General features: G+C 45.0%; 1 protein-coding gene and 1 long non-coding RNA gene across 5 annotated transcripts in view; one reads left to right on the forward strand and one right to left on the reverse strand.

The window, feature by feature from the left end:
- Positions 1-11,133: 11,133 nt before the first annotated feature.
- On the reverse strand, positions 11,134-12,385 carry LOC115493744 (uncharacterized). The gene is made up of 2 exons (XR_003958671.4): positions 12,250-12,385; positions 11,134-11,350 (listed from the first exon to the last, which is right to left on the reverse strand). It is a non-coding gene; the product is annotated as an uncharacterized lncRNA (long non-coding RNA).
- Positions 12,386-12,419: 34 nt separating this feature from the next.
- Positions 12,420-20,733, forward strand: part of ZCCHC2 (zinc finger CCHC-type containing 2) — a 43,272-nt gene continuing 34,958 nt past the window's right edge. For all 4 annotated transcript variants that reach the window (XM_041714561.2, XM_041714562.2, XM_041714563.2 and 1 more), the window contains exon 1: positions 12,420-13,507. In XM_041714561.2, the coding sequence (XP_041570495.2) occupies positions 12,569-13,507 (939 nt within the window). In that variant the 5' untranslated portion in view covers positions 12,420-12,568. The remainder of the gene's footprint in view (positions 13,508-20,733) is intronic.

The following is a 20,733-nucleotide window of genomic DNA, read 5'->3' on the forward strand; positions in this document are numbered from 1 at the left end:
ATTTTGACCTTGAAGAGATTCCATGTGTAGACCTAGCAATAGCTCTAAAGCAACTACCACTGAACCAAACCGGCAGATTTCACTCTGGGTTTAGGAAACATCTTGGGTATATTTCCAGGACAGCTTCAGCTGGTCTAAGTCAGAGCTGGAACAAGCACAGCTCCAGCCAAGCACTTGCTTTGCCCTGGCACAATGTTTGTATCATGATGAGAACAATTCAAAGAGCAAACCAGAAAAACAACAGGCACAAAACTGAAATTACCAAGTTGGAGGAAAAAAAAAAAATCTTGTAACTTTTTCCTCATGCAACTACCTGAACTAATTTGCAGTAGATGGAGAAAAATGCCAGCAGGAGACACTTTTGTCCTGAAGCCTTACACAGCTGAGGTACATGAACAGGTCAGATATAGGAGCAGAGCTCAGGCTTCACTCCTGCGCACTGGAAATCACTGGCACCCTTTTTTGTCCTGTGCTTTCTTCTTGACCTTACTTTCCTTCACAGACTTTCCATTTTGTCTCCCTCAGTGTGGCTAGCACCTGGCTGGTTTGCATTTTTCTTTTTCCAGCTGTTCTCTGTAATTGCCTTCTGTAAGTGATGCGACCTGCTTTCCTGTCAGCTACTTTTCCCTTTGGTGAGGTTTGGAATTTGGAAGTTAGAAAGATTTTTCTGTATGCTAAAGACAGCATGAGCCTAAAAGGCAGCATTTCCCCATAAAAACAGATGTGTCCATTATATCTATACAATAAACAGTATCTGGAACTGGCTAGTTTCATGGACTTTGCAGAAGGACAGGGATTCTGACACATAGAATGATGATACAAACATTGGTGCAGGGACTATTTATTTCAACTGATCTTATTTTATTAGCTGTTCCTTGATGACACCTATGCTGGTCATCTTTATAAGATTCTTGGCACAGAAAGCCACATCTATAAAAGCAAACAGTGCCCAGTATTTATTTTGTGGGTGTATATGCAAGCTCTGCTTGAGATTATACTCCCCATGTTCCAAGTCTTACTTATACAACAGTAAATCTGCACCCTTATAGACACATAAATGGGCTCTTAAGAAGACACAAGTATAATTTCTAGCCAGCCTCAAGATATGAATTCCCTCCCACCATTTGGAAATGTGTTATCAAGCTGCATTAGGTTTCAAAACTATTTTTATGCAGCAGAACAAAATTATGTTGAGGCATTTATTGCAAGATCAAAAAAAAAATTCCAATGTTTGTTTCTGTCTGTGCCCTGGTCAGCAGTGAGAAGATAATGCTGTAGTTTTCAAAACCATCAAGAATTTCATCACAACCAATGCATCTGTACAAATCATTTCAGCTTTGACATGACAACATTTTTCAATGCAAATTAATTTTGTTGGATGTTCTTGTTGGTTCCAATCATCTCACTTCCACTTTAACATCCTTTTTAAATGGCTACAGTGCAGTAAAATGGATCTTCACATTGAGTATCAACAGGGTTGGGCAATAGGTATTAGGAATAATTCCTAACAAATTGTCGTGTATCTGCTGTGTCCCAGTTTGAAATAGCATTTCAAGTATGGTACCATTCACTAATTCACACTGAATGAAATGCAGGATAATTTTCTAAAGTTTTGCTTTTTTCTTCCTTTCTTACTTTTTTTTTTGTTGTTGTGTTTTGTTGTGCTTTGTTTTTGTTTTTTGGGTGGGTTTTTTTTTGGTTTTTTTTTGTTTGTTTGTTTGGTTTTGTTTCTTTTGGGGGGGGGTGTTGGTTTTTTTTAAAAGTCAAAAGTTCTGACTGTTCTGATGATATTTAAAAGGGCAAATACTGCTTAGAGATAAATCAGTCTACTTGGGTGCCTAAATTCGTTGTATCACATTATCTCATTGGCAAAGTTCCTGATCTGCAGGAGCTTTGATCTGCAATTAACTGCACACTGTGGACCAATTCTGCTGGCCTTCTCAGGCTAAAGCTTTGAGGTGGCCACAGGAGAGACAAGGCAGTGGCAAGCAAGCTATTAGATGTTGCCTTCTGGGTCTTACAGCCAACAAGTAAACCACTGCTATTCTGATGATGTTGCATGGCAGGGTAAGCATGTGTTCCTCAGATATGCTATCAAGGTTTTTCAACCTGCAGGTCTTTTTACTGCAAGCCAATGTTTTTGGCCAGGACAAAACAAGAGCACTGACAGTGTTAAAACATGTACTGGGTTAAACACTGTTAGAACAGTGTTAAAACACTGCCACCCTGGCAGCGGCAATGGTGTGTGGTGGTGGGTCAGTGTTTGGCTAACCAGAGGCAATGAGGTGGAGATTCATTTCTCATTTCTGTCATAATGCCCTCCTGCTTTCCTGCCTGAGGAAATCTGCCCAAGTGTTGGGTCCATTTCACAGAGAGGAGACAGGAAGACAAGAGACAAGGGAAGGTTGGTGCCACAGCCCGAGGCAGGCTGTGCAACTCACCCTTTGCTTCCTTCAGAGCACACAGGCTCCCCTGAGGCATCGCTTCACCTCCCACCGCTCCAACCAGGCCTTTGCATTTCAGTTTAACTCTCAAACATTTTACAGGACTTCCAAGTAACTGTTCCTACTCCTCAGCACAATTCCAGTTCACATACTCTTCATTAATCTCTGTTCACCATTAAAGATCCCTTCTGCTAGAAATTTCCTAATTTCCCCATTCTTGTCCTCTCCAATTGCTCCCTCCAGCCATCACTTCTGAAGACAGAATTGCTGAAGAGATTGCATCCACTGGGACTGAATTCCTAAATGATGAGGCTTAACCATATTTATTTCAATTTCTATACCTTGAAAAAGAATGCACTAATTTCCCACTGGTCTCCCAGGAGAAGGTTAAGATCAAGTAAACAATGTTTGAAAAGCTTTTTGCAGATGGCAAAAGAAGTCCGAGCATTTCCAGAGATCTAGTGAGAGGAAACATCCTGTTAAGCTGCATGTCTCAAACCAGTTTCAACAATTACTATTTTTCTTTCTCTTATGATTACAACCTTATTTAAAAGCAAAAGTAATGTTCAGGTTTTTTGGCACTTGCTGTTTGAAATTCATGGCTCTGTCATATTCTTTCAGCTTTTCTCTTGTGCTTGTTACTATGCTCTCTAAGTGCTTAAAAATATGAGCTCCTAGGACAGTAGAATTTTTAAACTAGTCAGAATGTGATGTTCAGAGGAATTGAGGGATCTGGGAACTCCTTGGAATTCATTAGATGTCAGATTTAAACAAGCTAGATTTTCACATTTCAAGGATTATTTGTTAACATATTTAAACAGAGCATTCAGGACTGAGGAAGATCAATCCCCAGAGACTCTTCAAAACAGGAAATGTAGAGAAAGAATTGGGCAGAATTATGTTGCAACTGGCTTCTCACACTGATTAGTAATTAAATTGGTAAAAAATTAAACTCTTGAAATTATTTAAAATGCATGCACAGAGCATTCTTTCCCAAGGAGCTGGAGTGCCTTTTTAAGGATCCTGCAAAAGGCTGCAATGGTAATTCATTTGATTTAACTGATTTTGCCACCTTTTTTCTGGAAGGTGATAAAGCAGGTTTGTCAAGACAGATAAGAGTCCACATTGTGGACTGTGTGCTCACAACATTTTCCAATTTGAGCTTTCTATCATCAGGGCTTTCTCATCTTCAGGCAAATTCAAAGCATTACAGATTGCAATTCTTTCAGTGTCTCAAAGTGCATCAGGCATATTAAAGATAGAGAAAGCAATGTGTCCTGAAGAAAGGAGTTTTTAATTACTATTTTATTATGTACCTTATTATTTTCTAGAGGTTTTGATCAATTCTTTGGCCACTGCACAAATACAGAGGAAGTCTCTGTCATGACCAGCTGAGTTTATCACCAAAATTGAATCCAGAAGTATAGCATAGAAGAAAAGGAAGTTCTTGAATGGGGACTGGAGGCAAACACAGCAGTCCACATTGTCCTGGAGGCAGTCTGATTTCTACATGTGATGTCTTCCCTTGCATTGGGCAATATCAGGACCTCTGCAGGAAAGACACTGAGCAACCTCATTTGGTCAGTGTTGCAAGATCATAAGGGGTGGCTGGAACAGGAGGGACCAAGAGATTTGGCAGAAGTCACAGCAAGAAAGCATTATTTGGGTCATGAACAGATTTATTAAAGGAATGGATTTCAAAGCCCATCAAAAGACTTTTGAAGTTCATTGATATCCAATGGCAAGTATTTAAGAAAGAAGAGCAGTTGTGTATAAAATGGCCCAGAGAGAAGAAAACATGGGACAAATGCAGAAAAAATATTGAAATTGCTCAATTGAGAAGAAGATGCTAAGAAGTTTTTTGACAGAAAAGTTTCTAAATTTAATAATTAAAACCCAGCCTATTGCCAGTGATTCCTCAAGGAGGCTTTTTGTTCTTCAGAGCCTGCAATAGTTCACAGATTTTTGGGAAGGAAAGGGTATTCTTCATTTAAAATCTAATTGCTCTTTCAATACATGCTAGAGAAAGCTAGGCATGACTAAACTATTATTTGAAGAGTTCGTAGATGATTGTGGATCATAATTATATCCTGTTTAAAACATCCCTTGAGGTAGGGATGGAATAGGGTAATTTGTGACCCTTCCTTTGTCTTCAATTACTAATGACAGCCTGAACTTCAAGTACTGATGACAGCCTGAACAAACAAAAAAAAAAAGCATAAGGCTTTGAGTTTCAGCCACATGAAGCACCTCTCACTAAACAAATCACAAGCATCACCACTTTTACATTCAAATTCAAGGTAAGCATGTGCTGGAGTGCCCTTGCTGAACCAGAGTGGGAATGAGGCGAGCACCCACTCACCTCATGAGTATGGAAGATACTCTGTATTCTCCACCTAGAAATCACTCTTCTTCCTTATGGAACAGAAACACAGTTGCTCCTGAGCCTGGGCACCACCACCAAAACAGCCAAACCACCCAGCCAGGGGAGAGCTTTGTGGTGGGAGTCTGCGATGCCCCAGGGGGTGAGGCTGAAGCCTGGCTGAGCTGAGGGCACTGCACTGGGAATTGCAGGCACCCAAGCTGCTCTTCAGTGCCCAGACATGCTTTAGATATTTTCTGTGCCACAGTCCCCTACTTCAGCTTTACTTGGGATTTGAGATGTTGACAGTAAATAGCAAACCTGATGCCTTGGATTAAAAACCACCAAAGTGGAACTATTAATTTCAGTAGGAACCAGAGGTTATGGAGGTTCCTTTTTTTTAAATTCTGTAGGAGGTATCCACTCAGCTATATAGAGTAAATTTTGTGATGCTTTTCTTTTTCAGATCGTAAGACATCCTGCTTATATGCTATAGTCCTAATAAATACAGATTAGACTTAAAGAGCTTCCGTAAATGTCATTATTTCGAGGCAACCTACTCATTCTTCAGAAGTGGAAAGCCAGAAACACCTCCAGAAAGAAACACCTACACTGGAGAGATTACCAATTCCTTCTTTTATTCCCAAGATGTTGCCAAATGGAGAACTCCTGCTTTACAAGCAGGGATTCAGAGCCGAACTGAATACTGGACATCCCCAAAGAGCAAACAGGAAGACTCTCAAGGACAATTGAACTATGGGCATCTCAAAATAAATACATGTATTGTGGGAGAGAGCATGAGGAAAGTGAAGGTTGCTTCTTTGGTTTTTCTTATTTTCACAACCTACTTTACCATATCTGAATGTCAGTGCGTAACACCTCCTTGGGTGAGCACTCCTGCACTGTTTTCAGGTTAATGCATTCAGTGGGTACAAACAGCAACAGCGTACCGAGGTGTGCTGAGGCTTGAGGATTTTTTTAACAGTGACGATGTGTGCCCAGAGAAAAAAAGTGGTGTGGAGCTGAAGACAAACAAGAAGTAGCAGAAAACCACCTCACACCTCCAGTAGCACTGGGCTGTGCAGCTGAGGTGCTCATTTTTCCACCAGACCCAGGTTCATCCATAGGCTCATGACAGCAACTCCCACCCCAGAGGAAAATCTCTCCCTTGCCCTTCAGCTGGGCTTCCTGGCAAAGACTTACAGGATCCCAGCTTTGTATATTTGTCTCTGGCAGTTGCAGCTACAATTCCTCTTCTGAGGGCTTCAGTGGGCATAAGCCATTCTTGGCATGAGGGGGTTCCCTATCTGCAGGTGAGATACCAAGCAAGGTTTCAGCTAGGTAGAACACCGCGCTCTGAGCACTGTCGGCGATGGCTTTGCACAGTGACAGCGAGAGCTGTGTATCTAATTTGGGCAGCAGCAGATGGATCATTTAAGACAGAAAGAGACTGGCACTACCAGCAGAGCAAAGGGATAATGTGTTCCTTCTGCAGCACAAATCTCACAAGTGACTCATGACTCTTCGACAGCTCACACTGGCATCCCTTGGTCTTTGTGACTGTAACTGCACATTTTAAAGGTCAGGACAGTGCTTTCTCTCTAGTACCTTGGAATCCATACAGGTGAATGTTTTGCTCAGAAGAACCTTCAGTGCACATGGTGGTTTCCATATGGTTTGATCAGCAGGTTGCTCTTCTCCTTCTGGCCCAAGCGTAAAGATTATGAAATAATCTCACCAATAAACCTCTCAGTTTGATTCCTGGGTGCTCGCTGCATACATAATTATCATGTACATGACTAATATCAGACAGGCCTGGTGCCTGAGCCACACCCACATTCCTTCTGCCAGCCCTCATTTCAGAACAGATTTCAATTAACTTTCATCATATGTTTAAGGTGGCCTAAGTCTTTTCTTCTTTGTGTAGGTGTTTGTATCTCAGTACTTTATACTTAAGGATGTACTTCACTGCTAACTAGAACAGAGACTAGTTAATGGTCTTAAATGGTCTTCTGTCTACTGGTCTTATTTAGGTGGTATTTCCTCTGACAGCAAAGCCCTGGCATTAACTAAGCTGTGTGTGCAGGCTGCTCATGTTCATGAGTTAGTGTGCTATACCTTGTGAAAGCGCACACTGATGGTTCACCTGTAACAACCTGGAATCACAGGCATTTCACCACTGTCCTTGCTGAAAAATTAGAAAGCCTGAAGCTGAATGGTGTTCAAAAGCCCATTGCTTTCTTGTCCAAAATGGAATTGTCATCTAGATTGGGTAGTAGCTTTCTGTGCAAATTTCTGTTCTAGGTACAAGGTATCCTGGTACTGCACAATTTATACTAGCCTTAACTCAGGGGGACTCAAATCAGTGCAGGCTGTGCTCGGTGATGGTAAAATCCCACGGAAAATTAGTCAGTGCAAGGAAACCACTGGCCAGAAAGAAGATCCAAAAGATATGAATATACCAGTGCTTCTGCACATTTAACTTTCCTCAAATTCTCTTGATAACTTTACAAGGAGAAAAACAAACCAATACAAATAGCCATGTGTTTCAAAGACTGGAACACTGCACTGAAGTTGAAATAGGCCCTCCTATTTTAGCAGCTTGGTAATGTTTCCAACCTGTCTTTCGCAGGTTTCTGAGCTGGATCCAGCTGAAAATAGTAATAACTCACCTTTGATAGTTATGTAAAAGATAGACTGCAGCCCCAGTTCAGCTTCCCTTGAATGGGGAGATGAAACTTGCAACCATGTTTCATAACAGTACCTTTATTGGCAGGCTTGCCAAAGAGGCCTGGGATACGTGACCTTTGCAAATGAATAACCAACAACTTTGACTTTAGAAATAGTCTTTCATAATGAAGCTGATCCTGGGAAAACACCCTCTGCCTACACTGAACTTTTTTTTTCAGTAACTTTAATTCCAAAATTATGTTTAAATCTTTTAAAATGTGCTTAAATTTGTATGTTTATTCCTACATTGAATGCTAACATAATTAGGACTATGTGTCATCTTCTGTATTTAACTACTCATATTGAATATAAAGTCCTAAATATCTTTAATATGCATGTCTTCACTCAGACATGCATATTTTAAAAAGTGTTTTTTTAAACGTATCTTCAGTTTTCAAACAAAAGCTTGCTCTGCTCCTGCTGAAAAAGTTTGAAAGAATAAACCAGCTTGAATATTCAAAATCCACCACAGCAATAAGAATTAAAAAACAAGTAATAACATCATATCAATTTGACAGGCTTTATTTTTAGTGACTTTCGAGTTGTCACAATCTCAAGGCTTTTTCTTCCAGAGCCTAGGGCTAAAAGGTAACTGCCTCATATTTAACAAAAGGTAAGTTACACAAAAAATGCCAGCTGTCGTGAGATAAAGGACAAATCATGAGTCAGCAAAATCATTCCACAGCTTTATCAAGGAACTTATCTTTTCTTCCAGGTTGTTTTCTTTTGTGTGACACTTGTCTGACATTGCCTGAAATTATTTCCCTATACCTTGGGAGTCTGGCTGGGAGACCTGACAATATTACTGACAGTGGATTAAACACATCTGCAAACTTTGTATAAAGAAAGCAATTGATTATCGTACAGTCTGGGAAAGGAGAAGAAAGGGAATAAAGGGGGTAAAGGGAAGAAAGGAAATAAAAGAGGAAAGGAGGATAGGAAGATTTGTGTCCTTATTTATGTGTCTTCAACCCCATAGTATAGGCATCCGTGCAAAGATCCTCACTGAGGATTTGTTACAGCCTTTGTTAAAAATGAGAATACTTAGTAGCAGAGACAGTACCTGGGGAACAGTATCAACATGAAAAAAATATCCTGATATATATGAAATACATATATACTACTTGACATGAAATATATATCTACATATCCTACTGTCCCTATCTGATTTTTACATGGACCACAGATTAACTTCATTCCTGTTCTTACAAAACAATTTTAGCAGATCCTTAAGTAGCAATAAATAAACAGAGACTGTGAAACTAATTTTATATGTTGCTGAAAGAGAAGTCAATATTTAAAAAAAAAAAACCAAAACAAAAATAAATTTATGTTGATAGAGCTGAAGGTTGCTTTGTTGGTTCTTCCCTTGGCTTCAGCACTCAGTTCAGTGTCCCAGTGTTTTAGTTTTCATTTTTCTTAATGGTTTTCCTCCCATCTAAAAGCATTGCTAGGAAAGTTTTAGGCCTGCTGAACAAAATCCTGCAATGTCAATGACCTCTTTGGTAGAATTTAGTGAGGAAGGTGGTGTCACTCAAAAGACACATTGTGGCTGCATCTACTCCGTGTGATGGCACACAAAGTACAGGAAATCGCCCCTCCAGGGCTTGTGTCTTCTGGTGCTCTGCACAGCTCATGCATCCAAGCAGTGGTGGTCACAGCCAGGTGGAAAAGCTGAGCCAGAAGGCTCACAAAAGGAGATGTCTGTAAGGACATTTCTATACTGGCAATGAAGCCTCTGTGAACTCAGGAACCTCCAAGGCTTTGGTAAACTGGGGTTATGATGTACAGATGAAAAGAGAGCAGCAATGGGGAAGACTCAGAGAAGTCACTGATCCTTTTGCTGCAAATCCAGTATTGGCAACCATGGCTCACTTGGACACGGCTTCTTGCCCTTTGTCCTGGGGTGTCAGACCAGATCCCTGCTGTACTCTAAAGAAAGCCATTTCCTAGAAAAGTGGCTGCTCCTGAACCAGCAGCACTGCCCTGCAGTTCCTCTGCCTGCTCTGTGTTGCCTCAGAGTTCTTCTGGCTTTCAGCTCCGACAGATTACACACATATTTTTCCCTCTAAGGCTCTGTACAGTTGCTCACCCTAAATCAGCATGACTCTGGGCCCAAGTCATTAAAGACCTATGCAAGCTATTCATTTTTTAAAAGAAAACCAGGTTAGAAAACCTCCAGGGCACTTGCACTCGGCAAGATAATTTTATAGTAGCTTTTCCCATTGTACTAACTTGTCAGTGTTTAAGCACTTCCCTTCCTTGTTCTCATTCCATTCAAAGTCTGGAGTTTCACTTTCATTTCTCTTGGGCACTTAAGTTTCAGTTCCCTTTCGGCACTGCCCTCTCCTTTGCAGACACCTCCCTCAGCTACTGAATTACTTGTAAACCACTTGGAATATCTTTGTCTTCTTTTTGCTTTTCCATAACATTCCTTATCCTTTTTTTTCCTTTCCTGACTTCGCTTCTTTCTCATCTGTTTTCCTCAAGTATCATAGTGTAAGCCATTAAGAAGGGAAAACTAAGAAGAGCTGAGTTAATTAGGTTCTTAAGCTTATTTGTGAAAGTAAGAATCGGCTTGGGAACTGTCACAAATAGGGATGGGCTTCAAGCGTTTTCTGGATAAAGAGAGCACTTTTAACCACTACCCTCCTGAATTTGTGATTTACCTTACATTTGTGAATTTTTGAATGGACCAGTGTACCTTCCATTTCTGCCCCCTCCCTTACGCTCATTCCCACAAAAATAAATTCCTTTTTCACTCTCTATGGTGTTATCTGTTTGGAACGATGTCACCTTTTATTTGAATCACAGATTGTTAAAGTAGGAAATGCTATTTCTAACATTTGGATCATTGCAATTCTGATCTTGTGAATTCTATTCAGACTAAATATCTATTTTAATTACTAAACAGAAACCTCAAGCCTTATTTCTGTGCTTCCACAATTCCAGCTTGGCACATCCCCCAAGACAGTCACAGTAATTTTTCTTTGGGGAAAAAAAAATAACAATAATATGACAAGAATTACTGTAATTCTAGAATTACCGCTTCACAATGACAACATAAGAAAATATTCTACTGTGGCATTATGATAGCTGCTTTGACAAATGACTGCAGGGATCTGGAGTGATTCACAGGTCCAGCCCAGGTGTAACTGGCAAACAGAATCAAATAAGAGGATAAAACAAGTTTATGAGACTTTTCTTCACCTCCCTAGTCCTGGGACCAGCAAAGAACTGTTGGCAGTCTGGGATGGAAGGGTAAGGTCCGACCCACTTCCCACTCCTTTCTCAACTCCTGAAGATTCGGTGAGGACAGTGACAGTGCTCCTGTGATGCCAGTGAATGAGGAGAGCTGTGCTGAGTCAGGGTCAAGTCCATTGGTGTCCCCAGAAGAGAACTGAGCAGCCACTAGGAACTTATAAACCCAGCACAAGTTACCTTCAAATTAGTCATTTAATGTTTAAAAATAGAATACATATGTTTGCTGTACATACATAAAAATGCAAGAAATTGTATAGTCTGTAACCACCACTCAAGAGTGCTCTGTGGCAAATCTGAGTGATGCATAGAAGACTATTATAATCTGCATGACAGTTTCTTAGTTGTTTGGTAAAGCTCTTCATCATAGCACCATCGGCTTCTGCACACACAGATAAGGGGCAGTCAGCTCGGGCAGTTTATGCTTTGTGGCTGTAAGCAGTTCAGGGATGCTGCTCAGCAGAACTGTAATTAAAATTAATTTTATTCTTCACTGTGCTGTGAAGCAAGCAACAGGCTTGGTTGTCCTTTTCAATGTACTTCCTTCATGTAACTGTGGAGGAATCAAAGTGAGGAACATTACAACTTTCTGAGCACTGCTTAATCTTGTAATTATAGGCTTTTCATCGTGGAACACAACAGCTGGGAACGAGAGTTGGGGGAATGAGAGCACAGCAAGCCTGCTATTTCCTAACAGAATATCCCCAAGCCATTATACTATATTTTTTCTGCAATTTTTCCTTTATTTTCCTATTGTAAAAAAAAAAAAAAAAAAAAAAAAAAGGCGGAAAGACACGATACTATAGCAATAGTAATTTTAAAAAAGGAAACCTCTTACAACAGCAGAAATTTAAACTGCCTTAGAATTTAGAAAATAGGAAATAAAATCTAGAAGGCCTGTAGCAGCTGTTTCCACACTCAGTATTGCTCCACCACCGGCACGGCAGAGCTCTGGGCCCGCTCCTGCGGGCTTTGGGCAAACCCACGTGGCTCCGCACACCAGAGCCACCAGCCAACGCACGGCCTCATCTCACAGAAACCGTTTAACTCGGAGACAGGGAGGCTCGCTCGGGCCGGTCCCAGGCGAGCTACTGACCGCTGCCACCGGCGTGCCCGCCGGGGCTCCCCGCGCGGACCGGGCCCCGCCGCTTCCCGGAGCGGGCGCCGCTCCCTCCGCCGCGCGCGGGGCGGGGCTGCGGCGGCCGCGCGTGCCTGGGGCGCGCCGCGCGCGCAGCCCCGTGCACAACGCACCGCCCCGCCTCGCCTCGCGCCCCCCGGCCGCGGGCGGGCGCGCGCGCTGACGCGGGCGGCGCCCATAGGCGGAGAGGCGCGCGCGCGCTCCGCCCGCCCCCCCCCCTCCCTCCCCCGGCCCCCGCGCCGCCGGGAGCTCGGGCCTCAGCCCGTCCCGCCGCGCCCGCTCAGGACCACGAGCGCTCCGTCGGCGGCGCCTACCGGCTCTGCGCGGGCGCCGGGCACAGGCGGGGAGAGGGGCAACGGCCGCCAGAGCGCGCCGGGGAGAGGCGGAGACGGGGAACGGCCGCCGCCGCCGCGAGAGAGTCGAGCCCCGCCCCGCCCGCCCACTCTCCGCTCCCCGCCCCCCGGGACCGTTTCGGCCGCCTTTCCCCGCGCTCCGCGTGCGCGCGCGCCGCTCCCACGCCGGCCGGGCCGCATGAGCGGCATGAGCGGCTCCGCCTGAGCGCCGCGCGCCGCCACCTCCCCGCTGCCGCCGGGTCCCGGCGGGCGTCGCGTCCCCCCCGCGCCGCCGCCGAGGATGCTGAAGATGAAGCTGCCCCTGAAGCAGACGAGCCACAAGGCAGCGGCGGCGGAAGATGCGACGACGGCGGGGTTGAAGGAGCCCGGCGGTGCCCTGGACTGTCACCTCCCGCTGCAGCAGCAGGTGCCCCGGGCCCGCGGGGGCGCCTCCGCGGCGGCGGCGAGGGGGTGTGGGCTGGAGAGGCCGAGCCGGCTGCACGGCCTGGGGCCGGGGCCTGGGCCCGGCCCGCCGCCCCCCCCCGCCTCGCCGGGCGCTCTGGGCGGCGGCGGTCCCGGCTCGGCGGCCGCCCGCACCGACAAGGAGACGGTGTACGAGTGGTTTGGGTTGGTGCTGGGCTCGGCGCAGCGCCTGGAGTTCATGGTGGGGCTGCTGGACCTGTGCAACCCGCTGGAGCTGCGATTCCTGGGCTCCTGCCTAGAGGACCTGGCCCGCAAGGACTACCATTGCCTCCGCGACTCGGAGGCCAAGGCCAACGGGCTCAGCGACCCCGGGCAGCTCGGCGACTTCCGCGACCCCGCCGTGCGCTCCAAGCTCATCGTCTACCTGGCCCTGCTGGGCTCCGAGAACCGCGAGGCCGCCGGCCGCCTGCACCGCCTCCTGCCCCAGGTGGACTCCATCCTGCAGAGCTGCCCGGCGGCGCGGCGGGCCCCGGCCGAGGAGGAGGAAGATGAGGAGGAGGAAGAGGAGGAGGAGGGGGACGTGGTGGTAGTGATGGACGGAGCCGCGGAGAACGGGCAGGCCGGGCTCCCCGCCGCCCAGGGCCTGGGCTGCGGCGCGCAGGAGGAGCTGCTCCTGCTCTTCACCATGGCCTCGCTGCACCCGGCCTTCTCCTTCCACCAGCGGGTCACCCTGCGGGAGCACCTGGAGCGGCTGCGGAGGGCCCTGTGCGGGGACCAGGAGGAGGAGGGGGAGGGCTTCGGCCGCCACCCAGCCCAGGTAACGGCGCGTCCTGCGCCCTTCCTGCTGCGCCATCTCAGAGGGTGGTTTCGTCCTTCCTCCATCGCTCCCTCCCGCTTTCGTAGGAGCGGCTGCTTGCTTTCCCCGAATCCCCCCCATTGGGATGTAGTCCCTTCCGTCCTCCCCCTACCACGGCAGTGTCAGCCCCCACAACCTCCTGTGGAGTGTCTACTACAAATTTCATGGCGGGGGGAAGGGCTGATTTTCCTAGTCTGCCATGCTTTCTGGAACGCTGCTTTTTTTTTTTTTTTTTTTTTTTTTTTTTTTCTGGAACTCTGCCGTGCTGGAGTGCAGGGTGCACAGTACTGAACTGGCTGCCTCGTTTGCCTGTAGGTCACTGTACGAAGCAGAAGTACAAGCAACAACTTGACTAGATTTGTAAAAATAGAAATTATAATAATGCTAGATAGAGACCAGCTTGCCTAAGAGAGCATTCTCTAGGGGCTTCAGACCAATAGAACAAGTTGAAATATTTTTTAATGGAGTCTATTCCTTGCCCCTTCGCAGAATGAGACACAGACTTGAACTTGGCAAGAATCAGGGCAGCAGTTGGGTCACCAGCTCTAAAGCTGGTTCTCTGAAACACCAGGTTCAGTGAGATAGTTGACACATTAGGAAAGGGATGGTAATGATTCCACTCAAGAAACAAAATGTCACAACTGGAGCTTCTGTGCAGAGAAGAACTGATTTTTTTTCTGACCACTCAGAGCACTGCTTAATCTTGTAATTGTAGAAGAAAAACTGATTTTTTGGGTGGCTGTCAGGAAACAGCAAAGCTCATACTGAAAGCAGATGTGCCACTTGTTGCTAGGATGTGGCTGTCGCCAGGGATGAGGACTTGCAGTGAGTGACAAGGGAAGCATTCTCCTGTGCAGTAGCTCTGTTTAAGCAGAGATTTTCCTGTAGTCCCATTCACTGCTGCCCTCTTGATGAGCATTGGCTTTAAAAATTGCCCCATATTTATACAGCCAAGCTGTCCTCATGGAGCTCTGCAGTTTTTGGTCTACAGATGGCCTCTCCTTCAAAGGGGAAGGAAGGGCTGGAAGATGGGTGCTTATAGTACTGTTCCAAGGAACCCACCAGGTTTTCATGAGTTACTTGACAGAAAAGGGTACAAAGCAGTAAGGGTTGAGGTTTTGGGATTTTGTTTCTAAGTTTGCTTGCAGTGCAATCCATTTCAGGCACTTGTAAAAAACTTCTACATTGCCTGCCATATGAAAGGAACGGCTCATTCTGTTTGCTAAAGATGGGGTATGCTCTTGAGGAGTACTCAGAGAATTTCCAAGCCTTCTGATATTATATTTATTAACTAAATGCTTGTATCATTTAAAGGCCAAAATGCATTTGGCAGATCATAAACTAATGGGCAGATATTACAGAACTGAAATCACAATTAATTCAGAACATCAGTCCAAAAAGTGTTTATTTTGGCTCATTGGCTTGTATCAAGTCTAGTTCTATCCCAGAATTAATCCTGAAAGTTCATCTTTCTGGGGAAAAGGCTGAATTGCAGGAAGTGGTAAGACTGGACACTGTCCCTTCTGGGTTTAAAGTGCTAGTAACCGGAAACGTACTTCCTGCCTGGAACTGGCACAGCAATTGTAGCTGCTCAATGTGTCCCACCAAATGGAGTTGGGAGAGCAGGCTCCCGTGAACTGCTGGAATTGAAGTCAGTTTTGTGCAGTGTTCTGGCTTCAGCATAAAAGCAGCTGTCCAAGTTGCGGTGGTTTTGTTTACTCGGGGAACACTGAGAGACCCGAGTCAGCTTGGCTGAACATGCACATCACATACTCCGCAGTCGACACAGCAGTGAAACGCTTCCGTAGGCTTTCCTTCCCCTCCCCCCTCTCTTAATGGCTAATTGTAAATACAGCACAGCCTTTCTGGGAAATAATGGCTGACAGGGAACAGAGGGATCAGTGGGTTTCTGTTGAGTATTTTCAGTCAGCGTTGCACGGGGACGGTGGGACCCTCGCAGATAATACGCTGGAGGAGATGGAGCCAGTAGCACAGTTAAAGGCTTCCCTGGCAAAATGCTGCCGTAGCATTACACTGAACTTGATTTAAAAACCTGTCGGGTGACCACAGGCCTTTTCTGCTCTTTAACCTCTGAAATTTGAATGCCTTGAGGGCTCTGCGTTTGTGAACTAGAACGGTTCATAAATACCTCTCTGAGATTTTACTCGGCTGGGCTCCATCTCCGGGAACAACCCGCTCCGTGCCGGGCAGCCCAAGCAGCTCCGCTCGGGAGCCCCGCGGTGATCGCGGCCGGATGGGAAGTGCTCGGGCAGGCGGTGCCCGGCAGGGGCACCGGGACTTTCTCCTCCCCCGTTGGACGGGCACAGCCGAGCGCGGCAAGGGCAGAAGGACCGGCGGGAGGGGGGCGCCCCAACCCACCGAGCACCGTCACGGCCCGGGGAAAGGGGGTGACCCCGCTCTTTGTTTGCGGGGAGGACGGGTGGGTGACGGATCGCCCCGCCTCGTGAGGGCACAGCTCCGCTGCCCCTCGGCGCTGCCCCGCCGGGGGGGCGGAGGGCCGCTCGGCCGGGGCCGCGGAGACTGATGGTGGCCGCGCTTCCCGCCCCGTCCGACATGGCGGCGCTGGCTCCCGGTCACGTGCCCCGGGGCGGCGCCCGGCCCGCGGGAAGGGGCGGTGCGGCCATTGCATAACGGGGGTCGGCCCGGGCTGCCCCGTGCGGGGGGACTGCGGCGGGCCCGTGTACCGGGCAGAGAAGGCGCGGTAGCACTTCTGTGCGCAGAGGCTGCGGGCTCAGCTCTGTCCTCCTGTGCTTAGCGCCCCTGGGCGTTCTCAGCCGCAGGCTTCTCACCCGGCGGAAGGTGGTCGCTGAGCTGCTGTTCACCGTGTGGGCCGTGAAATAGTAATATATTCATATGGCTGGCAGCAGCGATGTGAAATCAGCCTGCAAATGAGAGGGAGTTCAGAGCTGGAGTAGAATCAGGTGGTTTGTCAGTTCTGAATTCTTTAAGGCAAAGGACTGTGCTGTTGCACGTGGCATGTCTAACAAAATGGCTCTGTTTGAGGTTTCCAGGAGCTGTACCACCTAGCTTTAGTGAACACCAAGGCTTGAGAGGTTCACCTGCAAAGAATTTATCGGTGATTTACCAGAACATAAAGCAGTTTACTTTTTCCCATTGTTGGGGTTATGTTTTCTAGGTAGGATCTGTATTATCTGATAAAACTGAGCTCACAATAAAGTTGCTTCATGACAAAGGGTTGATAAGATTGTTGCTATTTTTAGTGTCTCATTTCAATGATTTTGTAACATTTTTTGTGATATTTTAACAAATTCAGCTCAAAACAGGAATTCAAAAGTTGTGGGAGGTAGGACTGTTGCAGTGGGATAGGCAGAGCTAGGATAACCTTACAGTTGATACATTTGGTGTCTTTGTGAAGTGTTAGTAATTAAGTCTAGGGAGTTTTTATACTTAAAGTAGCAACACTTGATACTATTTTCAAATTGAAGGTGTGGTTTTTAACAACATCTTTTGGAAAAAAGTAATTGGTGCATTAAACTTCAGAATAGCAACTTTGAATCTGAAGTTGAAGTATTAGAATAAATCAGCATTTGCTGCTGAATAAAATAAGTGTTAGTGTGCAAAAATCCTGTTGATACCACTGTATATTGGTTTAAGTAACAGAACACATAGCTTAATTCTTGCATTGATTATTTATGTTTAATAAGGGCATTGTTATCAAAACAGTTTGACTTTATTATCTTTCTCCATCCCATTGGATGTCTGGGATCAAAATGCTGAAATACTGAAGAAACTCTGACTAATCTACGAACGTAATAAACGTGGCTTGCATTAGGCACTGGAATATTTAATCAGGCATATTTGACAGGAATAGAACCAAGGTTCTGTTGAAATAAGCAGTCTCCTGGAGATAATGGTTTGTTGACTAGTATTATAATTAGCTGGCTGCAGGATTCTTCACAGAAAAAAAGTCTGTACTTACAAACAAAGGGGAAGTTTCTATTTACAGAGTATTTTTCTTAGTACACTTCTATTTATAGGATATTTTGTGTGCAAATTAGAAGAGTGCTTTTATAATTGCTCTTCAGTCACTTGCAGCAGAATAAGGTAGTAGAATTTAATTTTAGAATCTAAGAGTTCTGTCTGCCATGCACTGTTTTTAGTGTCATAGAGTTGAGTATAAGGAAAAGAGTACCTTCAGAGTCTGGTTTAAATAAGAGACATAAAGATAAAAAATGTAATTTTACTCTTGGCAAAGATCTTTTAAATGGTGGCGCACTCTAGGGAAATACAAATGTTTTACAAATTTTGCATACTGAGTGAAAAGTATTCCAGCTGCTTCAGAGACCCTAACAGCCTTGTCTCTGAACGAGAATTTCTCTTGTCTTCAAACAGGAGTTAAGAATTTCCAGAAACATTACTGGAAGTCTTCTGGAAAGGAAGTCATAGCTAGATAAAAACAATGCCTAAAATGAATGAGTTCTATCTAGATGTGCATGCTGATGTTCCAGGAAATCGCAGAGTAAAAACTTACAGTGCTTTGAGCTGTTTTAGCTGTTTAATTCTAAATATGAGGCGTTAGTACAAGTTTGTAGCCTTTCCTTGTCCCATTATACCAGAGTTAATCAGCCTCTTTGTTGTCCCTGACAGTTTGTCCTCCAGTGTAGTAAATGAGTACAGAGGGTGTTGAAGGCATACCTGTGACTTCCTAATTCTTGTGCTTAGATTGCTGTAGTTGAGCTGGAGTCCAGTTTTCAGGGTTGCCCAATGCTGACTTATTTATAGGTAGCAGGATCTCACTGGGTTTGGAGTGCAGAGGACTCTCAGCTTATTCTGAAGAGCTGCAGAAAGGGGTGCAGACAGCAGCAGTAAGATGGTTATGTCTGTGAATGCTCTGAAGTCTGTAGGATTCTGCCTGCTTAAAACTGTCATGCTGTTTGCCATTATCAGTCTCTAGCCATAGCTGTCCTAGAAAACACTACAACTGATTCTTCATTACTGTAATTAAAACAAAATACCTACTTTTCCTTCAAGAGTTGGTGAATTTCTGTAGAATCCTCCAAGTCTAAAGGTTTCTAATTCTAGAGACCAAAACTGGCAGAGATCTGGCTAGAAGCTGCATTCGTTTGTGAGTTTATTGCCTTTCTTTGACCTCTTAATCTTGTCTTTTTGGGAGAAGAAAGTTAAAATTCTTTGAACAGCTAAAAAAATTTTAGTGTCTTGGGAAGTGTCTTAGGAGCAAGATAACCACAAGACAGAGATTTTCTGTTATTTAAAAATGCAGTACATAAAAGAATCTTTCAAACTATGCTGGAGTTCAAGGACTGGACAAAATGACATGTTGCCCTCTGATGGTAATTAAACAGTAATGAAGGCATCATGCCTTCTCAGTACTGACTGTACTTCAGTGAACTACTCTTCAGGGACAAATGTTTTTTAAATCTTCCTATCACTCTAGACTGTTATGAGAATAATTTTTTGTATTAGTCTGAACTGCTACATTCAAGTAGTTTTATTTTTATTCACTCAGCTGACAATAGCACGAGTACTGATGTTGCATGGTTGTTGAATGAGCAACCACCTGGGGATACAGTAACACCTGAACTGATGCTTGGCTGGCCTCTAGCTTCAAGTTCTACGGTGTGTCATGGACTAGGCAGGTTGGACTGAAACTGGTTTGGGTCCTGTTAGAAACTCAGGTAGAGGTGAGACGTAGAACATGCTGCGTTCATCATTCCCCCAGCACTGTAAATCATAGGTGTAGCTGCCATGTCCAGTACTTCAAATGTAATTGCCACAGGCTGAATTTGTTCATGTGATGTAAGAGTGTTGGTATGCCCTTTGTCTCAAAATTGTTATGATTTGGTAGTGCTATATGTTAGTCAGTATGTGATTGCTGAAGCTGTCACGTGGTGTTATTTTATTCTCAGAATCACCTGGTGTTTTTTCAGGTTTCTGTCTCCACTATAGTGTTTTGTTGCTGCCTCTTACAGGCGAGCTCTTAACATAGTTTAGCGAAACAGATATGCTTTAAAGTACTTTCAGGCACCCGTGCTTGTGCTCTATGTGCTCCAGTTTACTAGATGTGAGTTAATAGGGCAGTTGCACGTAATCCATTTGAACTATATGTTCAGCTAGTAAGGCTTTTACTGCACATATTAAGGGATTTTATGTCTGGTCACAGAGCCATAAAGGGACTGAGGTTGGCTGTGACCTATGGAGGTCATCTTGCTTAAGCAGAGCCACCTACGGCTTGTTCCCTAGGACCATGTCCAGATGACTTTTGAGTGTTTTCAAGGATGCAGACTACACAGCCTGTCTGGGCAACCTGTGCTCAGTCACCCTGACAATGAAAAAGTGTTTCCAGATATCCTGAGGGAATCTCCTCTGTTTCAACTTCTGCCAGTTGCTTCTGTCATTGGTCACTGCTAAAAAGAGCCTGGCTCCATCCTCATTGTACTCTCCCTTCAGATGTGTGTATACACACACATATACATATGTTTTTATACGTATAGATCTTCTCCTGCAAAGCTGCTCTATAGTCTGTTAGATCCCCGAATGTGTGGTGCCTGTAGTTTTTCCTGTAGGTGTAGGATTTTGCACTTTCCATGGTGGACTTTCTGAGAGTCCTGTCAGCCCCATTTCTCTAGCTGTTGTTCTGTGTGGAATAAGCATGTTCTGGAGGTTGATTCTACATGTTAAAAGATAAGTTAACATGGAAACCTCTTAGTTGTATGTTGGTTTGGCCAGAAGAGAGATAATTTGGTGCATCTTTGCAGTCCTAGATCTTGATGCTGATTCTGCTCTAATCTTGTAGAACAGAACAGCTTCTCTGCATCTTAGAACAATTGGATGGTGCCTTTGCATAGTTCAAAGTTTGCAGATTGGAGCATGGCTTAGCAGCAATGTCTGTTGGACATTTGTCTGCAGTCTTGGTCTTGAATTTGCCTAGCAGCTTGTCTTTGGTTAGGAGACAATCTGTTGTATCAACAGTGGTAAGCATTAAGCAGGTTTTGAAGCATTGCTGCTCTATATGTTTGCACTTGTGAGCATTAAGTGCATATGCTGGATTTCCATTTTAAAATTGCAAGAATGTTCTATCCCTATATCCAAGCCACACACCCACAGTGGTGGGGTGCAGGTACAGTTGCTCAGAGTGTTGAGTAAGACTTCATCTCTGATGCTGTAGTTGTCAGGAGAGGGTTCAG

The sequence above is a fragment of the Taeniopygia guttata genome, chromosome 2 (genome assembly GCF_048771995.1).
Source record: "Taeniopygia guttata chromosome 2, bTaeGut7.mat, whole genome shotgun sequence".
Classification (NCBI taxonomy): Eukaryota; Metazoa; Chordata; class Aves; order Passeriformes; family Estrildidae; genus Taeniopygia; species Taeniopygia guttata.